We start from the raw sequence: 18,541 nt of genomic DNA, 5'->3' as shown, positions 1-18,541 counted from the left end.
CATCACTTTGTTCCTCCACCCTGGCTCCGCCCCCTTGACACCACACGGTGTTGACAGGTGGCGAGGTGTCTGTGCCACAGCCCCTGCGGAGCGTCCTGATCATTAGGGCAGGGTGACACAAGTGTCACTTATGGTAGGCTCTAATCTCATGGAGGCTATTAGCTGTGAACTGTTAACAGAAAGAGTGCTTAAGATCAGTGTTAAAGGTATACCGCCATACCGATATTTGTTTAAGTACATTACTGCTGCGGTGCAGGGCTGATGTAATTTAACCATGCAGTTGTGGTTCACGTGCTTTTGAATGACACTGTAAATGTGAGGGTTGCTTGTTGTGTGTAAACTGCTTTGTGGGACTTGTATTTTTGTTATTGTGTATTTTGCATGCATTCAGACTCCCGAAAGCCGCTGGACTGTTCCCCGGCTCCATGCTGCGTTCATTTACGATTCCCACTCCCCACATTTCCCGGTTTGTGAATATTAATAATTTCTCTCAGCCGGGCTTTCAGAAACACTCTGAATAACATAGCACTTAATCACAGCCTGTCGGAACCATTACTTTATATTTGCCCCAAGTGGCTGTAGTAATACTGTTCTTCACCTTTCTTTTTTTAGATCACATAAGTCATTAGCCTGCAAGGAACCGAGAGTAACCTCAGCTGACATGGTCTGTATTCAAAGAAGCAGTGGGCAATTAAAGGCTCCAGGCTCTCTTGAAAATGTAGGATTTCACTGTTTGGTAAACCCTGCTGGGAGTCTCTTGCTTTAGGTATGCCATTCTGGTCTCTACCAGTCAAAACAAAGCACTTCAGTCCTTTCACATCCCCTCTGTTGCCTTGCCCAATCCCCCTAGTTTCTGCGGAAAGCGGAGAAGTGGATTGTCTTCTCCAGGGGTCGAACCAAGCTGTTGCCCCCATGTACTTTTCACATAGCACAAAGTATGCGTTGATCACAATGTTGGGGCGCGCTGTTTAAAATGCTTGCAATTATTACTGAACAACTGTTAAGCAGCCATTAAGCAACCGTTAAGCAACTGTTAATTTCCTTAATGGATGTGGGAACTGCATCCAGCGTATGCCGCGTGGCGTCCTGCGTTTGAGTCAGGTGTTTCCGCTCGTGCCGGCGGTGCTGCCGCCTCGCTGGCTAGCTCCAGCACGTTAGCTCGGTGTGTAGGGACATGCACTCCGCCGTTAGCAGTTCCCCACCTCCCCCAGGCCCGGCCTCCTAGCGGAGTCTTTCTCCCGTAAGTGGGGCAGGCAGCGCTGGGAGGACACTGGGCTGCCCGTTGCCCCGTCACAGTGTCTGGGGCCTTTGTGTGGCCTGGATGAGATCACACTGCTGCACGTATCCCACAATGCATCCCCCCCCCCCCCCCCCCTCGTCCCCCAATCCCCTCCTGTTTTACAGATTACAGTTCTTGGAAACTGACCTTCAGGAATCAGCTTTATAATCCAAATGTCTTTTATTTTGTGTGTTTTTCATGGGGTTTCCTGGCATGGGCTGTGGCGCTAATGACACCACTAGTAGGGTTTTTGGCTGTTAGCGATTTTTGCATTCATGAAAAACTAGGCCCCCTTACCTGGGGGCAGTGGTATCATTTGCATGTAGAAGAGGGTTTCTCAACATGCTCATTGTTGCCTGCAGGAATCTGTGCCTGTGGTTCAAGATGAAACCGGTGCTGCAGCCAAGAAATGTGACCTTTGAATTCCAGACACAATGGGCCAGGCAGTCCCACTTCCATGCGAAAAAAACGCTAAATGGGAAACCTTTCGGACTGCGGAACAATTACGAACACCCCTTGATGGCGATAACCAGAAGTCCGAGTTCCAAACCGGACGCTGTGGGGGCGAGTCGGAATGTTGAACGCATGAAAGGAGGTGCTGGCGGGTTCCCTGCGTAGGGGAAAGGTTTGATTGATGGGCCCCCTGCTCTTTGTCTTTTTCTATGAGGCTTGCGCGGGGTCGTGACCCTTGGCCGGGGGGGGAAGCGGATAAGTGAGACGTGCGCTCCGAAACTAGAGGATCAAGCGGGACGCAGGGCCCCAAACGAAACGGCGGTGCGAGCGTAAGGCTCGCTGCGGCGCTCTCCGTCTCCGGAAAAGGACGGTGCGCGCTCGCCGCTTATGTCTGTACGCCAGGATGACGGATGGCGGGGGCCGTGTTTTTATAACGTGCAGCTCGACGTATTTGTTTTGTGGCCTTCCTGCATACTTGAGCAGCCTGTTTCTAAGCAACAGCCATTCTGTCCTCAAATATAGCGGAGGTTCCATAACCAAAGGGAAACTGTGGCTTTCCCAGCACTCTGTGGGGCCTGAGTGGGAGAGAGGGAGGTGGGTTTTGGATGTGAATGCTGTCGTAGGTAGCTTGTGGGCATTGGGCAGAGGGTTGAAAGCCTAGTTTATCGGACGCTTCACAAACCGATTGAATCTTGTTTTTAACTACGAGAATGATCTGTGGTCACTGCTTCCTGTTTAGTTACCATGGTAATTTATTTGCTGAAGACCTTGTACAGACTTGCTTTCAGTTTGATTCCTTCCATAGTTTCTGAGCAACTGGGTGACAGTAACTTGCTTAAGGTACTCCCAGCATACGGCAGAAAGATCCGGGGATCATTTCATGCTTATGAAAAATGGTGAAACCACACAATTTTGAAATAACTATAATACAGTTTTGAATTTGTAGCCTTTTATAGTTCAGCTGAGAGCAACCAATGATGTCTGTGCTATAAATGAAGGGAAAAAAACATTGTTACTGGCTTCCTCTCCTTTCCTGAGTAGTATTAGTTCTTCAGAAGCTTGGTTTTGCCGATTGCTTTCTGGCAGTTGGCCTTTGAGATCCCTTTTTTCAAATGAGAATTCAGCGGTTGATGTTCTGAGCTGTTACAGGTCTTATATCCCCACTTCCCTTCCATATATCAGGCCTGCCTGGTGTAGTTATGTCTGTAACTGTGGGCTTAAAGCAGAAGCATTGCCTGTTAGCCCTTTGTACTATATTTAATGAGAAATGTCTGGCGTGTGCTGATTGAGCAGGTGAAACCCCTGCTGCGTTTGATTGCTTTGTGCATACATTATACTTCAGAGCTTGGCTGTCATCGGTGCATTAAGTTATCAGGCCGAACACGCAGCTGGTGAGAGGGAGTGTAGGGAGGCTTTCAACATCATGGAAAATGAGGAGAAAAATGTGTGCCAACAGAGAACTAGAATCTTTTGCATATTGTAATTTAAGGTGCACGATATGAAAATTATTGGACCGATGTCAATAACGCCTAAATCTAATGTTAAAAAAAATAAATAAAAAAAAGATCTGTGAGTGTTGTCCAAAAATTTGATCCCCCCCCCCCCCTCCCCCCTGAGGGTAGTTACTGTACAGTTTGGAATGGATTTGTGACTCCGTTTTAAGTTTCAAGAGCGAGGAAGCTTCATGTCAAACACAGGATACATTTTTGTGGTCATACTGCAGGCTGTTAATACTTCAGAAGCTCTGATAAGCAGGCTGTATTTCTTATAATGGAAACGAATGGCAGGTAATGAGCTTTATATCTCGTTCGGCCCTCTTTGATTTCCACTGTACATTCATCACATGAACTGCGCGGCCTCTGTTTCCGGAACACTTCCTCAGTGACTCCTCAGAACTCAGATAAGACGTCTTAAGATGTGGGTTCATATGCAGTTCCATATTCATTTCCTCTTCCACTTGAAAGCCTTTAATTTAATCTGCTCTCATTCCTATGTGCACTCCACACTATATGGAAGCCTATAGATTCTCATTTTCATTTCCTGGCCAAATTTTTGGAGCGCTCACGTCCCCATATTTCACTTTGCAAGCACGCCGTTAAGAGCTTGCAGGCCTCGGGATGGCTCTGGGGGCTGTGGACATTTGAGTACAGGAGGGGGGGGGGGGATAAGCTTTGAAGACCAGCAGAAGATCGATGGCTGCTCACAGCTGAACTTGCAGCAGAAAAAAAAAAATCACAATCTTGGCAGTCAGTGAGGGGGTGGGGCCTGGTCTCCATGGTTGCGCCAATGTTTACCTGCCCCGCTGTCAGCAAAGAGGACTTTGCTTTCCATTCCCATTCATTGTGGCTCTCTGTCTGTAATCCAAGTCTGTGCAGAAGGGAGGCACAGGATGGGTGGGAGGGGTAGTTTGGGGAAGGGGGCGTGCTCCTGAAACACAGCCACCGTTTGATACTCGCCTGCTGATTGGTTGAGCCGCCAATAAGAGCCACCTTCCATTGTCTCTTCCCTTTGAGCTAATGACGTGCTGTCCAGTGCGTCAGCCTTTCCGCCTTTATTCCCAGAGGGCACTTGGTGGGGGTCAGAGGGCCTCCACTGCACGTCCTCCTACTGCAGGGCGATTACTTCCTGCCGGCGGAATGCAGATGGTCATGCAGTGGGACGGTAACTCCGCTCTTTCCACTGAGGTAACCACGGCTATCCCGGCCACGCTGGAACATGGCTGGGCTTCGGCTGCCCGGGCTCGGCAAGCCTCCGCAGCCCCACGGGGAGAGACGCGTCCTGTCTTTTATCCCAGAGCAGAAGAAATAGTGCTTGAAGTTTAAACTAAAAAATAAATGCATTACTTTTAAGTTTTTTTTTCAGCCAGCATTTTTTCTTGTTGGCTTGATTGGGGAGAAAAAAATGTCACACAAAATCATGTGCTGCCTGACCTGCTAGCCTAGCTCCAGTGGAAGCGGGCCTGGATTACTGAGGCGCTCTGTACATGGTGGAGTTGGCATTTTGGCAGAGCCTCGTGCTGCTTGAGTGCCTGAGAGCACTTGGCATACAACCAGGTCTTGCCCATTTCATTTTGCACTGTGAATGAGAAGTGGCTTGTGGCACACCTTTATAGGACAATCCAAAAGCAGCGGTACAGTCACCTCACTGGAGTAACATTAGATGTTTTTCTCACCGGCCCATCCCTCGTTTCATAACTTGCATGTGATCCTATGCATGCGCTCCGTCCACATTACAAAACTTGACTTGCGACATGATGTTGAAATGGGGTTGGTGACTGACACTTGGAAGGGCTTGGGCTGCCGTTGGAATGTGCTGCTCAAAGAGCCTCAAAGAGGGGTTCAGATCTCAGGTCTGACGGGACAGGAGTTGGCACGCCTCGAGGTTTACTTTGGTATATTGTGGCATCAGAAACTCGGCGAGAACTTCATCCGTGTGCTAAAGCGGACATCTTGGCTCGTGCGTCCGGGATGTGGAAGTTTGTGTTCCTCCTGCCGCCGCCCCCACGGGCCGTGAAGAACTTGCTTTGGACGCTGAAGGCGGGCCCTCAGCCCACAGAGCCCCGTGCTTCGTTTTTCCATCCCTGCGATTTCCCGTCATGGCGACTGTGTGCGAGGCTCTGCGTTGAAGTCTCTGAGCGCTACGGTGTCATTAAAGGGGAAAAAAAGACTCATTATGTGATTTGCTCATGTTGGTTAATGCCTGCAGTAGGCCCTTCACAAAGAGTCCATTGCTGTTACAGACCGCTTCAGATGTTGTCTAGACCAGCTTGTCATGTTGACTGCAAGTTGTCCCAGAAAAGAAAAGAAGGAAAAAAGTGTGGTCCGCCAAGACGACTGGAGGTGGATGTTTCAATATGAGTCATTTGAGCCACAATCCACAGAAGTTCATTCTAAACGGGACAGTTTTGTTTTCAGTAGATAAAACTCCTTGGTCCTGACAGAGACAGCAGTTTAACTCTTGTGTATGTGTGTGCGTGTATCCATTCATGCATGTATTCATGCATAACCTACTGGAAGGCAGGTTTCTCCATCGAATCAGGGTTTTGAAACTCTTTGCATTATAGAGTGCGGATATCAGGTTTGTTCTTTTTAAAAGCTTACTTGTCTTTGGGGTTTCTGGCAGGAATGGCTGAGGCTTGAATTTTGTCTCCATGAAAGCCAGACTCTGTTGTACTCAGGCTTATTTGTAATGCTGAATGAGCTGGATTTTTTTTTTTCCAGTCAAAAGTTAGAATTCTTTAACACGTATGCGTTTTTTGAAGGGGCTGTTTCTATAAATGGAGACTCACCAGGACAGAGTTAATCTTGTGCTTCATTATAAAACTAAGTAAAACCAAGAAAGGCCAGTTTGCTCCTGATATGTAGGCTAGTGAGAAATGAAGCATTGTCACAGATAGGTTAGTCTTTAAATGTTCAACTATGGTACATATACAGCTGTATTCCACTCCTTAAAGCTGACTAGATTTTCTGGCTTTGACATAAGTAAATAAAGGTCCACCATGTCGCTTTTCAGTAATGCTCTTATGCACTTGTGTAAGGAGATACCCAGCATTTAGGCCGCTGCTTTGTGATTGGAAGAAAGGTCCGCCTTTTTGTTTAGATTTCTGTTTGGAAAAAATGCTTCAAGAGAAATGACATCTTTGAACATTTGTTTTTCTTCCCATGAAAGAAGCATAATGAGAAGACAGAAAGTATTGTGTACACACAGAAATTACTTGCGAAAGCAACAAAGTGAAGTTTTTCAGAAGGAACCATGGTAGCTGTCAGCAGACTGGTGTGGTGCCCCCCCCCCCCCTGCAGTTTAGTAAAACTCCCTTGGACCTGAACGTGCGTTTTGACCAGGCCCTCATGGCCATGCCAGCGTGCGTTTCTCTTGAGAAGCTGCCCGCTGTGAGTCAGTGATTCCATTGTGTGGGCAGGACGATTGAGAGGGATGCGGATGGAAGACTGTCCCCACAGACCGACCAGCCGCTTCAGTGCCTTTAAGGAAGCCGCGTGAGGTCACAAGGAGACCCGCCGCCTCATTGGTCGCTCTCAATAACAGCAGGCTTCAAAGACCTGCATGGATAGAAATGCCAGAACGGAAAGTGTTTATGGCCTTTTTGTGTACATTATTAGGAAAGCACTCTTGGTTGGCGAGCTCTGTGCTCTGCAGTGTAATTTTGAAGGGAAACTTAAACTTTTTTTTTAAGACCATAATTTAGTGCTTATTAAACTCTTAGCTGTTCCCCCAAGATTGTGGGGGAAATTTATCAACACTGCAGAAAAGAGTAAAATATGCAGGAATGCAGACAGAGAGACGTCTCTGCCCTTCTGAGTGCTCAGGCTTTATGAGGATCCTGGGCCACGGTCCGGGGCTGTAGCTTTGTCCTTCCCTTTAGCTGACTGTAAATAAAGTAACCGCACATTAGCGACCGCTGCATTCTCTCATTTGTAAATAGTACATTTCCTTGTTTGGGGTTGTGATATTTCCCCCCCCTTCGCTGCACGGTCATTAAAACAGAATGAGCAGTGGCTTTGCTGGATTTAAGGGTTTGCTGGGATTTTTCTGTAAAGTTGTTTGAGCCTAGCCAGGCTGATCTACTTCGGCTTTTCAACTCTGACGCCGTTCCCTGTGGAACATGAGTCTTCTCTGAGTGAGCATTCAGTAACTCCAAGCCCTCCCCCACCGCCGACCGCCATCACAAGCCTTGTGGTGCTGATAAAATCTTTAACTACTTTCTGGAATGGTGTTGTTTGGAGTGGAAAATTCTGTCAGTTGTATTAACTTCAGTCAAATAAATTTTTGCACCCCTCAAATTCGAAGTGTGATTTTTAGTTTTTGTTCCATTTTGGTGCTGAAAACGGCAATCTTGGTTTATTATAATTGCTGCTAAACCTTGTGCAGATTGATTCTGGTTTACTGCAGGTACCACAAACTTTTCCATCCCAGAAATCGCTGGAACATTACCAGTATAGTTTCCATGGAAACAGTACTGTTGTGAGTTCCTTTGCTCTCACTTCCCTGTTGGATGTGATGAGTAAGATGTCAAACAGTGGGTTAGCCAATGGGAGGCTAGTGCCACAGGGTGACTTCTCACCACTACCCCTCTCTTTATCACCATGGAAAATTCAGGAGATAGCTGAAGCCATGCCAGTACAGCCCAACTCTGTGATATGTATTTTAAGGCCTGGTTCTCATGTGGTGAGCTAGGGGAGGGGGTGGTGTGGGGGTTGTCCTGGAAATGCCACACTGGGGGAGTCATTTTGGGACCCCTGGGGGGATCAGAAAGGCAGTGCCTGTCCTCACATTCCATTATTCTAGTGTGACAGCATGGACCTCTGTGGTTCAGTGTCGCCTTGCTTCTTGTCCTGATTGGACGCTATTACTGGATGTCTCTGGCTGACAGGATGTGGGGTGTCCCAGGGCAGGTTTGTCTGAGTGGCCTGTGGTTATTTGAGAACCATGCAGCCTCACAGAGCTTCTTCAGCCACCGACCGCTGAAGCTTTAGGATGCAAAAACGCAAAAGGTACAGAATGGTATTCAGAGGGTTGAGGTCCGTGCTGAAGAACATGTTATGTGACACACAGCTTACACTGGCCACTTCAAACCGATGCACTTTTTTTTTTTTTCCATTGCCAGAAGAATTATGGCATTGATAAAGACTTTCAGGTTTGTGAGGCTGTGGTTTTCAAAGGTAAAATAAACGATTACTCAAAGAAGTAATGAGGAAATGTGCTCAGTCAGATTCCCTTGCGGTTCCTCAGTGCGTGTTCTTCAGCAGGACACAGCTGACGCAGTGCAGCGGTGACTCCGTCTGGGGAAAATCTCAGTTCCTACACTGGCCTCTGAAGGGCTTTGAAGGTTTGTGTTAGCTTCTCTTTCTTCCTCCAGGCAGTTGTTGCTGAGAGGGTGTTTCTTTTGTTTTCTTTTCCCCTCCTTGAGCTGTGGTTCTGCATGGCTCTCGAAGGCAGATTTTTAAACGGTCTCGTGGTTGGAGGCAGTGCCTCAGGAAGGGACACGCCTCTCCCTGTTACTTCACTAAGACACTTCTTTCACTCTGGAGTGAGTGTATGGCTGAGGTCTCTGGGATGGTGTTGGGTCATGGGGGGTGTGTGAGGGTAATGTTCAGACTCTGGGGAGAGGAATCCCCCAGCAGGGTACAGTGGTGCAAGACTCCTGGCTGCTGTGCCAGCCACATCCTCTGAGTCCGCCCCCCCCACCCCCACCCCCCATCAGTCCACCATTGGAAAGCACTACATGCAAATGCTGTCTTTGTTTCCCAAATAATGCGGATTGCTCGACTTTGATAAGGCACATTTAATAACTTTTTATTTTGCCTAACAAAAGTAGGTCTGCGTGGACAGAAAAGTGCAGCGGGCATTGTTTTAGGAGTCGAAAATGGTGCCATTCTCCTCCTGCTATTGCAAAATAAGTTTGTGTTGGAGGGCCCACCCTTGTATGTTAGCAAAAGGACAGGCTATTCATAAATGGAAAGCTCTGCATTTCTTTTATGATGCATATCCTGTCAAACCCATAGTCGAGTCAGATTAGTTTTGCAATTGCCTTGTCAACAAAAGCACTAACTGCAGAATTTGTCTTTCTTCAAACAAGTTCCCTTTGAAGTTATATGGAGAAAACAGGAGATGAAAAGAACAAAGTGCATGTTTGTGAAATTGTGTAATTCAGGCGCAATTGAATTAACTGAGAAAGCACGGCTCTTGAGAATACTGTGGATAGAGCACAAATTAAATGCGCATCTTAAATTGTCGAGAAAGAAATTAGACTCTGAAAGGGAGTAAAATTACTGAGAGGAAGTAAACAGCAGGATTAAAAGACACTTGATTAGAATGGGAACCCCTGTTATGTCTGATTGGTGGAGGCAAAACATACAAAACAGACAGACAGTTGTTTTTTGGAATGGTTAGTGGAGCGGATGTTGATGGGCGTTTATTTGATCTGTTTGAACCTTAATCTAAGTTCTGGGATTGAAATGGCACTCTCAATCAGTGGATCAGTGTTTGAGCCATTGCAAGTCTTTCTAGAAGCAGGTGAACATTGTGAATGGAGAATCTTGCTTTGCGGGTTCCATCTGGTGCACTACTCTGCTTCTAGTAAAACCTGGCATGGCCCAAAATGCAGTGCACTGGGAGAGGTGTTTCCAGTCTAGAGGTTGAGCTGAGAGTGTTTTCTTTAACTGGTAGAAGGGAAGGGGAATTCATTAGCTGCTGTTTACACTAATCAAAGCAGCGGTAACATTGTGTTCATTTAAATGCAGTACTCTGCTCCCCAAATCTCACTTATATTCATACAGTGTAAAAGGCAAAGTGAAAGCATCCTTTTCTGTAGTATTTTGTAACTGAATTCCTCGGTGCATTTCTCTAGTGTTATTTTCAGTTTCAACTCTGACGCTGACCGACTGCTTATTGACACTTCACTGACTCAACCGTTGTCATCAGCTGAGCTCCGTACGCTTATATTAGTCATTTAGCAGACTCTTAAATGACTGATATAGCATAACTTACAAATGTGAGAGAAGTGAATTCCCCAGAGTTATGAGCAGAAGGCCCATGTAGGTAACCATGCCAGCCTAGAACTATGTGCCCGCTGTCTTTGCAGTGCTTTAGTGTTGGCTGTCTAGTGCATGTTTATTGTTCAATCAGATTCCTCAGCAGATTTACAGTGATGAGCTGTGTTTGGTTTACCTGACATTGAATGGTAAATGGACTGCATTTATGTAGCGCTTTTATCCAAAGCGCTTTACAATTGATGCCTCTCATTCACCAGAGCAGTTAGGGGTTAGGTGTCTTGCTCAGGGACACTTCGACATGACCAGGGCGGGGATCGAACCGGCAACCCTCCAACTGCCAGACAACCGCTCTTACCTCCTGAGCTACGTCGCCCCCATTAAAAACATTAAAAGCTTCTAATGATATGTTGGTCTCTAGAGTTTACAAACCCCCCCCCCCCTTATCAGGACGGAGTGTGGCACAGTGGGTAAGGAACTGCGCTTGTAACCGAAAGGTTGCAGGTTCGATTCCGGTAAACACTCGTGTCCTGAGCAAGGTACTAACCTATTGCTTCAGTATAATCAGCTGTATAATGGATACAATGTAAGTGCTATTAAAAAAAAAAAAAAAAAAGTTGTGTAAGTCGCTCTGGATAAGAGCGTCTGCTAAATGCCTGTAATGTAATGTAATGTAATTATCAAAACACTGCTAACCGCTGCCTCCCCCCCGCCCATTAGGCACGCCCCAGCCATGATCGAGGACAAGGGTCACCGAGTGACGGACTACTTTGTGGTGGCCGGGCTGACGGAGAAGTCCACGCCTCTGGAGCAGGACCTGTCGGAGACCAAGTCCAGCGGGCCCAAGGCGCCCATCACCGACCTGGCCGTCATCAACAAGTCGGCGGGCGAGACGGTGCCCGAGGGCTTCACCTGCATCGAGAGCACCTACAGCGGCCAGCAGGCCAACCTGAACCACGGCAGCCTCAAGAGCCCCGAGCTCTTCCTGTGCTACAAGAGGGGCCGGGAGAGAGCCCCGCTCATCGACATCGGGTGAGCGCCCATCCACGCGCTTTCCTGCTACTTTTTTCATGCTTTCGGTCAACTCTGACCCTCCTGGTTTCTCACCAGCACAGTTTTGATGCATTTTTATGATTTGTATTTCAAAATATTTTGAACAGCTATTGCTTTTCTGCTGAATGATTTTCAGGCTATGAATAAACCCTGTATTGTTTGCATGGAACCCTTATTTTTAATCTGTGAACATCCCAAGGAGACCAATTAACTCCAGGGCCAGCTTTAAGTAGAACCACAGCACTGTGCCGTGATGTTGTTTTTAAACACTGCTGACGAAGTGGAGGGACGGGACGGTCTGTCAATGCTGAGACAACAATTAAAAATTAAATTTGGGGTCATTTTTCAAAATGCATTTAAAAGAGAGGATTAGATTTGTGTCGTATCTGGTTTGTACTGGCCAGTCAATTAAAGGTTTTTTTTTCTTGCTTCACTTGGCTAAGTGCAAGAGATCGATATTATTGAATCATATATTTTTTGAGAAGTTTTTTGTGGCACTTAAATTACTGAGAGACAACACATGCAAAATAATGCAAGGAAGCTCCCAGTAAAGCCTCTAATGTGATTTTTCTTATTTATTGGGTGTTGCATTTTCTGAAGGGAGGCTCCAGATTTTTTGGTAGGAAATTGTAGGTAGATCATATGAAGGTCCTTACGTGTTTCTGTGTCCAGGTTGACATTGTTGTCTTCCTGTTGATGTTGTGGGAAGGATATAGTAGGTGTCGTATCTGCAGCCGTGGCAGTGTAGCATGAAAGTTAGGGAACGGGGATTAGATCTCAGAAGTTGCAGGATTGGTTCTCCGGTGTCATGGTAGCCTCAAGCAAGGTACATAACCGGATTTGTTTCTGTAACTATCCAGCTGTATGAATATATGTAAAGTATGTATGATGGTATGTAAATCTATAAGCTGTATAAGTCACTCTAGATAAGACTGTCTGCTAAATGCCTGAATATAATGTAATGTAATTTAATGTAATGTAATGTAGTGGTTATTGGTTTTAAGGACCACGTGTAAAAATCCAGGTGGGCACAAGCGTCATATCCTCTGTTAAAGTAATTAAGCTGTATTTCTTTGGTAAATATGCGGTGGTGCACAGGCATGGAGTTTAATGGTGAGCATGGCTCTGTGAGGCCGTCCTATCAGGAGGGTGCTTGGACACACACGTCAGCCGCTTTGCTCCTGCGGTGTAGCGGAGTTCTGGGAGACATGCCTGGAACATCTTTCACCGGCTCGTAAACAAGTCTCCCGTGAAGGGATGCGGCTGTTTTTTTTAAGATGTCAGGGCTGGTGCTGTTTGAATCTGCTGTTTTCCTGGATAGATCTTGCCGTGCGGGGGACGAAGGGTGGGGGGGGTTCAGGGTGTGGGGGAGTTTGGGGGGCTGTGGTGGGCGGATGAGTCTTAATGGGGCGTTCCGCTTCCTAGTTTATAGTCATAGCTCAGCTTCCATTGTCAAGAGGTTCGCCTGACTCTTTGAAGGGTCGTTTTTGGCGGTGGAGATGGTGTCCCTGCTGAGAGAGGAGGGGATGGAGGGAGATTCATTCATCCACCTTCTCTTGCTGTGCAGTGGAGCCCATCCCTCCCACAGGGCGAGGGGCACATGCCTGCCCAGCACCCCAGAGCTTTCCAGGAAATCACTTAGTCAGGTTCTGAGCAGGAATTAGTGGGTCAGTGCATGACAGGCTAGCATAATGTTGAAATAAGACATTTTACATGCCAACAAAGAGAGGAAATTGGCTTATGCTGGCTTTAATGAGACTGTGGTATTCAGTGTCCACCTCAGTGTAGCATTACAGAAAATACAGGGTGTTTTTGTGGTATGCGTGGAAATCCCTTGCCTCAATAGTGCATGAGACTGAGGGGAGTAGGTCATTCAAACGCAGGTTATTCTGCCTAATCAGTGTCTGCAGGCTAATGTGACTTATTCCAAGAATCGGTAGAATCGCTTTCGCTAGACTTCAGGACAGATGGTCAAATCAAAACATGTGCAAGAAAGCTGCTTCGGTTCCTTCAGGATTGTTTATTTTGTTCTCCCTGACTGAGGAAGAGCATGTCCAGTAAAGAACGGGTCGTGCTTGTGCCGGGCCGGTCTGCCCCGGTGTATCCGATAGTGGTAATTGGTTTGGAAGGGTCAGCGCTGGGGCCCCATTGGCTCATGACATCGTCAGGCAAATGTGCAGAGGGTTTGTCTGCTCCTCCGTACCTCAGCAGAAACCTTCATTTATGCAGCGCACCCACATCTTAAGCCTGATGCAGGTCCATGTTCGTTGGTGGTCTGGTGGGTAACAGGAGCGATATCCTCATGGGGGCAGGCTGAAGGAGAGCCAATCAAAGGTCATTTATCAACTGTGCTATATTTATGTTTATGTTAATGTTGTATTTGCATTGCACACTGGGAAATGTGTTTGCCATTGTCTTCGAAAGTACTGAATCCTGGTGCAAAAAAACGTTCCTCAGTTGCACCCCACGTTAAATAAATTGGCTGCAGAACTTTTGCACAGTCAATTTATTTGAAGGCGTTCTGTGGTTTCTATTTAAAGGCCCTCTGCTTTGACACTCTTGTGGTCCATTTTACATAAGGCTGGTAACTATTCAGAGCAGCATTTATCTCAGACAGAATTTTTCATGGTAGGAATAATAAAAAAAAAAGGATGTCAATTAATTATTCATCTTCCTCCTGTCTTGCTTGCTATGGAAAACTGCTTTCCCTGCCAGGGCCTTAGTGAGATTGAGTGTGCTCACTGTGCTCACTGGTGCTGTTCTGTATGATAATTCCCTTTGTGAATGCTGCTGCTCTGACCCTGTTTAGTGTGTAGGGATGAATGAAAAAGAAGCTGCCCGTGGTACTGGTCCTGTTTGTCTCCTGATATCGGAGTGCCCATCTTATGAGCCCTGACCCTCTCCAGATTCTAATTACACCATCGCTGTGCCAACAGGGTTTTTTGAATGTCAAGCACAGGGGCACTGGAAGGTTTCCAGCTTTCTGGAATCAGGCCTGTGGATGATGATGTGGCTGCCTCTTCTGAAATAATATCGGTCACTGGACAGGCTGAATGTTTCAGCTGCCAGAAATGTCATCCTCTTTTGTCAGGCATCTTCAGAATCTTCCTTTGGATAGGGTTGTGTGTGTGTGTGTGTGTGTGTGTGTGTGTGTGTGTGTGTGTGTGTGTGTGTGTGTGTGTTTGAGTGTGTGGTTTGCGTGTGTGTGTGCGTGCGTGCGTGCGTGCGTGCATGCATGCATGCATGCATGCGTGAGTGTGTGTGTGTATGTGTGAGAATCCTTACAGAATGCCCCTCTAGTGCCAACGTGTGAAATCTCCTGATAACCAGTATGGCCTCAACAGCTGCCATTTCACCTCTTCAGTAGATGGTGTAGATCAGGGGTGTCAGATCCTCTTCCTTTTAATGGGCAGCCCGTTATGGGTTTGAGAAAATGTGTGTGGATTACTTATCCTGAATTATTTATCCTATCTTTTGCTGCCCTGGATTCTTACACCTGCATTGTCAATGAGAAGGCAGAATATGTGAACAGCGAGCTCTCATTATTGGGGTGAAGCTTCAGTCAGGAATACAGTATAATTCCATCCTCATTCAACATCTGAGTCATGTTTGCCTTGATCTTTTAAGGGCAGCGCACCAATTATGCTGATTACGCCTTTTTGTTTTTACTAGTTTTGAAAAATATAATAACTGTCCTTCTTAAATAAAAAAAATTGGTACCAGCTGGGAATAATGTCTATCCAATCATCTACTTGCTGAGTGGAACTCACAGTGACTAATATGAATAAAATGTCCAACAAAAATACCATGTGAGGGAAAAGGCCAGAAATAGCCTTGTTTTGAGGCAAGAAAAACTCTGAAAGTGAGGACGCTTCCGCCACCTTTTCATGAGGTGCAGCTGTTTGAGCACATGTTCTGGAACCTTCCATCAGCCAGAGCTTCGTGGTGCAGAGCAGGACTGTGCTTTGTCGGGCTGTAGTCTGAGGGCTGTTGTACAGCGCTCCCTTTGAAGGATGTCTGTGCGGCGACCGTGGTCGTCATGGGACATGGGGGATGATCTCCGTTGAAGTATGGAAATTGTTTTCCTTTTTTCTCCCCTTCATTGGCTCAAATGCTTCCCCCCCCTTGATTTTTTTATTTCCTTTGAAAAGCCTATTCCGTGAAGTTCTATGTGACAGCCTGATAGTAAATGATGGAGTGTAAAATGAAGATCGTCTGAGATTGGAATGCAGTGTGTATACGTGTATATGTTTGGAGTGCATATTCACTACCAGAATAAGCTGGAACACTGTACCACTGATCCAGTGAAGAGTTGCAGTGCCCACTGCAGTGTCAGTGAGGGTGAGGCAGACCATGCAACTGAAGCTTCTTTCCTGCTGTTCATGTGAAGAGCTCGGGGCTGTTCTTTATACCCCCGCCTGTGAGTAAACTTCAGAACAGTGTGTGCTGAAGTGGTAGAGCCTTTATTCTCAGAACATATTTGGGGGGGGGGACCAGCAAGAACCAGTACCAAGCTGTTCTGCGCCCGTGGTCAGAGTGATTTCAAAGGGCTGTAGTGGTAGTCTGAGTAGACGAAAGAATAAACGCCCAGCCCCCCCCCCCACTTTAAAAACCACAGTGTTCTATTGTCACATCATTATTTGTGCAATTGAAATACCCGCCACTGTTTCTTTAAGGTTTTTCTTTATGTCTGTTTTTCCAATACCCAGGTAATAGAGGCCATCTAAAAAGAAAAGTTCAATTCGATTAAGTTGAAAAAGCCCAGAATTCAGAATAGAAATTGAATTAAAAAGAAAATGATTTCTGTCTGTGGTACAATTCAAGTGCAAATAAAATCACAGTAATGGAAAAACTGGTGTGAGTTTGGCCCAGTTTGTGCACTCCACTTATGTAGTCTACAGCGGCCTCATCAGCCACCATTTGTTGAATTTGCAGGAGTGCAATAACTAGGGCCAGCAGTTCGTCTCCCCTTGTTTTCTCTCATTGTTCTCCGCCAGCTAGAGATGGCGATAGCCTCTTTGCCATGTCCCTTCTCAGACAATTAACCCATTTGCATCACCTCGATAATAAATAATGTTGATAAAGTAATTGCCACTAATTAAGCACACACAGTGATTGAGAGCGGTGTTTACAAGCGACACTCACGTGTTAAATTCAGTTCAATTACTTACCTCAGGGGGCATGCTGCAGTATTTTTAAATGTAATACTGGGGCATGCTAGGTTTTGTTCGAAGGAGTGGGGAAAGCCCACATTAAAAATGAGAGCAGTTATATAACATTTACCTTGCACAAAAAGGTAAAAAAAAAAAAAAAAATTGTGATTCAACTAATCAGGCTTTTCAGTCAAGCTTTTCAGCTTTTTTCAATCAACTACTTTACCTGTTCAAATGCCATTATGCTCAACTGCTGAGTAAGAATGAAAACCATTTATACATTCATCTAGTTTCACTTTCCTTCCTGACTCTCCCCATATTAGATCAACTAATTGTTTTTATGAATCTCTCACTTAGAAACTCAATTGTACTATTAGTTACTTGAATGTGCCATTGGGGTGCCTATGGGGACCCCTGGAGGATAACCATTAAAATACAAGTTCCTGCAAGTCACATAATGGAGAACAGCTAGTGGCCCCAGCAATAACTGATAGCTGATGAGCTGATAACAGCATAGATTGTGTGGTCTACAGTATATATGCTTTGGCTTGAGTCATCTGATGATCTGTTTGCCTGCTAGCAGCTTTCATTGGGGCTTGTCGCAGGCCTGTGTTTTCTGGGTTGGCTGTTTGTCTTTGGAGTATTTGAATGCAGGTCAGAGGCCGGTTGTTGGCTCTCCCGCTCCCTCGGAGACCGCGCGGTGTGGGTGTGAGGCGGGAGAGACGGTGACGCACTGCCCCGGTCTGAATGGAAACAGTGGGAGTGTTCTAGTTGTTCACGACGCCAGTGAACCTGTGGCCTCGAGGCTGCAGCTGATACCGCAGGCGCTAAGAGCACCGTAGCCGCGTTGCTATTGTTTCAGTTTATTGCACTTTGTCATTCTGTTGAGTTATGCTGTGTTGGGAGATGTACAGAGTGCGTCTGAGTGCGTTTTTAATGCCGGGACTTATTTCCAATCCAAACCTTGTAATAGAACATTTGCAAACTGAGTGGGGCTGAGTGCTTAGATCCTGGAAAGTGCATCAAGCAGGCATGCACTGCATTTATTTGGCTCAGTCTTGGATGTCATTTTGCCCTCTCTCTCTAAGACTGTTCCCAGGCTAGCCTATTAGCATGTTTTTAAATATTTGAGCTAATCTAAATTTTTAATTTGGTTTGATTTAGTTTCTTCATTTTAGAATTTTTTGTTGCAACGTTTAATGCCTTTTGGTGACCTTTAAATACACAATGGATGTGGGGGTGGCTCTGTTGGAAGTACTCTTGTTATTGAGGCCATCTTTGCCTGCTTCAGTGCTGAAATGGCTGCGAATACAAATTTGATTTGTATCATTTGTGATTACAAACATGTGCTGTTCACTGCAGCTGCCTTCTAGTTATTAATTTAACTGTTTGTTGAACATGTGGTAACGAAAGCCGTGCATTTGAGTGCATGTGTGCACGTGTACTTGTGTGTATGTGTGCGTGTGTGTGAGAGTGTGTGCACACGTGTGTGAGAGTGCGTGCGTGCATGTGTGTGTGAGAGTGCGTGCATGTGTACGTGTGTGTGAGTGAATGTGTGTATGAGACTGTGTGTGTGTGAGAGAGGGTGTGAGTGCGTGTATGAGACTGTGTGTGTGTGAGAGAGGGTGTGTGTGTGTGTGCGTGCGTGCTTCAGTGTCCACTCATCAGATTGTGTGCTTTGTTTGGTCATCAGGGTGCTCTACGAAGGCAAGGAGAGGCTGATCCAGGGCTGTGAGGTCATCCAGGCCACGCCTTACGGACGCTGCGCCAACGTCAACAACAGCTCGGCCACGTCTCAGCGCATCTTCATCACCTTACGCCGCGCCCCGCCCGTCCAGCCGCAGAACTCGCTGGCCGTCACCGACATCTGCGTCATCGTCACCAGCAAGGGAGAGACCCCGCCCCACACCTTCTGCAAAGTGGACAAGAACCTCAACTGCGGCATGGTGAGGGGGGGATGGGGGTGCGGGGGGGTGCGGGGAGGGGCAGCCTCACGGGGAACCAGCCCCCAGCACAGACCACACCGATCTATCCAGCATCATTATCCTTCATTACTTCCTGTCTCCAAATGTGCTCTATACAGCCATGCTTGTTCT

At 46.5% G+C, this 18,541-nt stretch overlaps 1 protein-coding gene across 3 annotated transcripts in view; it reads left to right on the top strand.

The window, feature by feature from the left end:
* The window catches only part of dennd4c (DENN/MADD domain containing 4C), a 53,236-nt gene that overhangs the window by 8,714 nt on the left and 25,981 nt on the right, over positions 1–18,541 (top strand). For all 3 annotated transcript variants that reach the window (XM_064343508.1, XM_064343506.1, XM_064343507.1), the window contains exons 2-3: positions 10,960–11,271; positions 18,139–18,391. In XM_064343508.1, coding sequence (XP_064199578.1) covers positions 10,973–11,271; positions 18,139–18,391 — 552 coding nt within the window. In that variant the 5' untranslated portion in view covers positions 10,960–10,972. The remainder of the gene's footprint in view (positions 1–10,959; positions 11,272–18,138; positions 18,392–18,541) is intronic.

The sequence above is a fragment of the Anguilla rostrata genome, chromosome 7 (assembly GCF_018555375.3).
Source record: "Anguilla rostrata isolate EN2019 chromosome 7, ASM1855537v3, whole genome shotgun sequence".
Lineage (NCBI taxonomy): Eukaryota > Metazoa > Chordata > Actinopteri > Anguilliformes > Anguillidae > Anguilla > Anguilla rostrata.
This window is presented reverse-complemented; position numbering and strand designations above follow the sequence as displayed.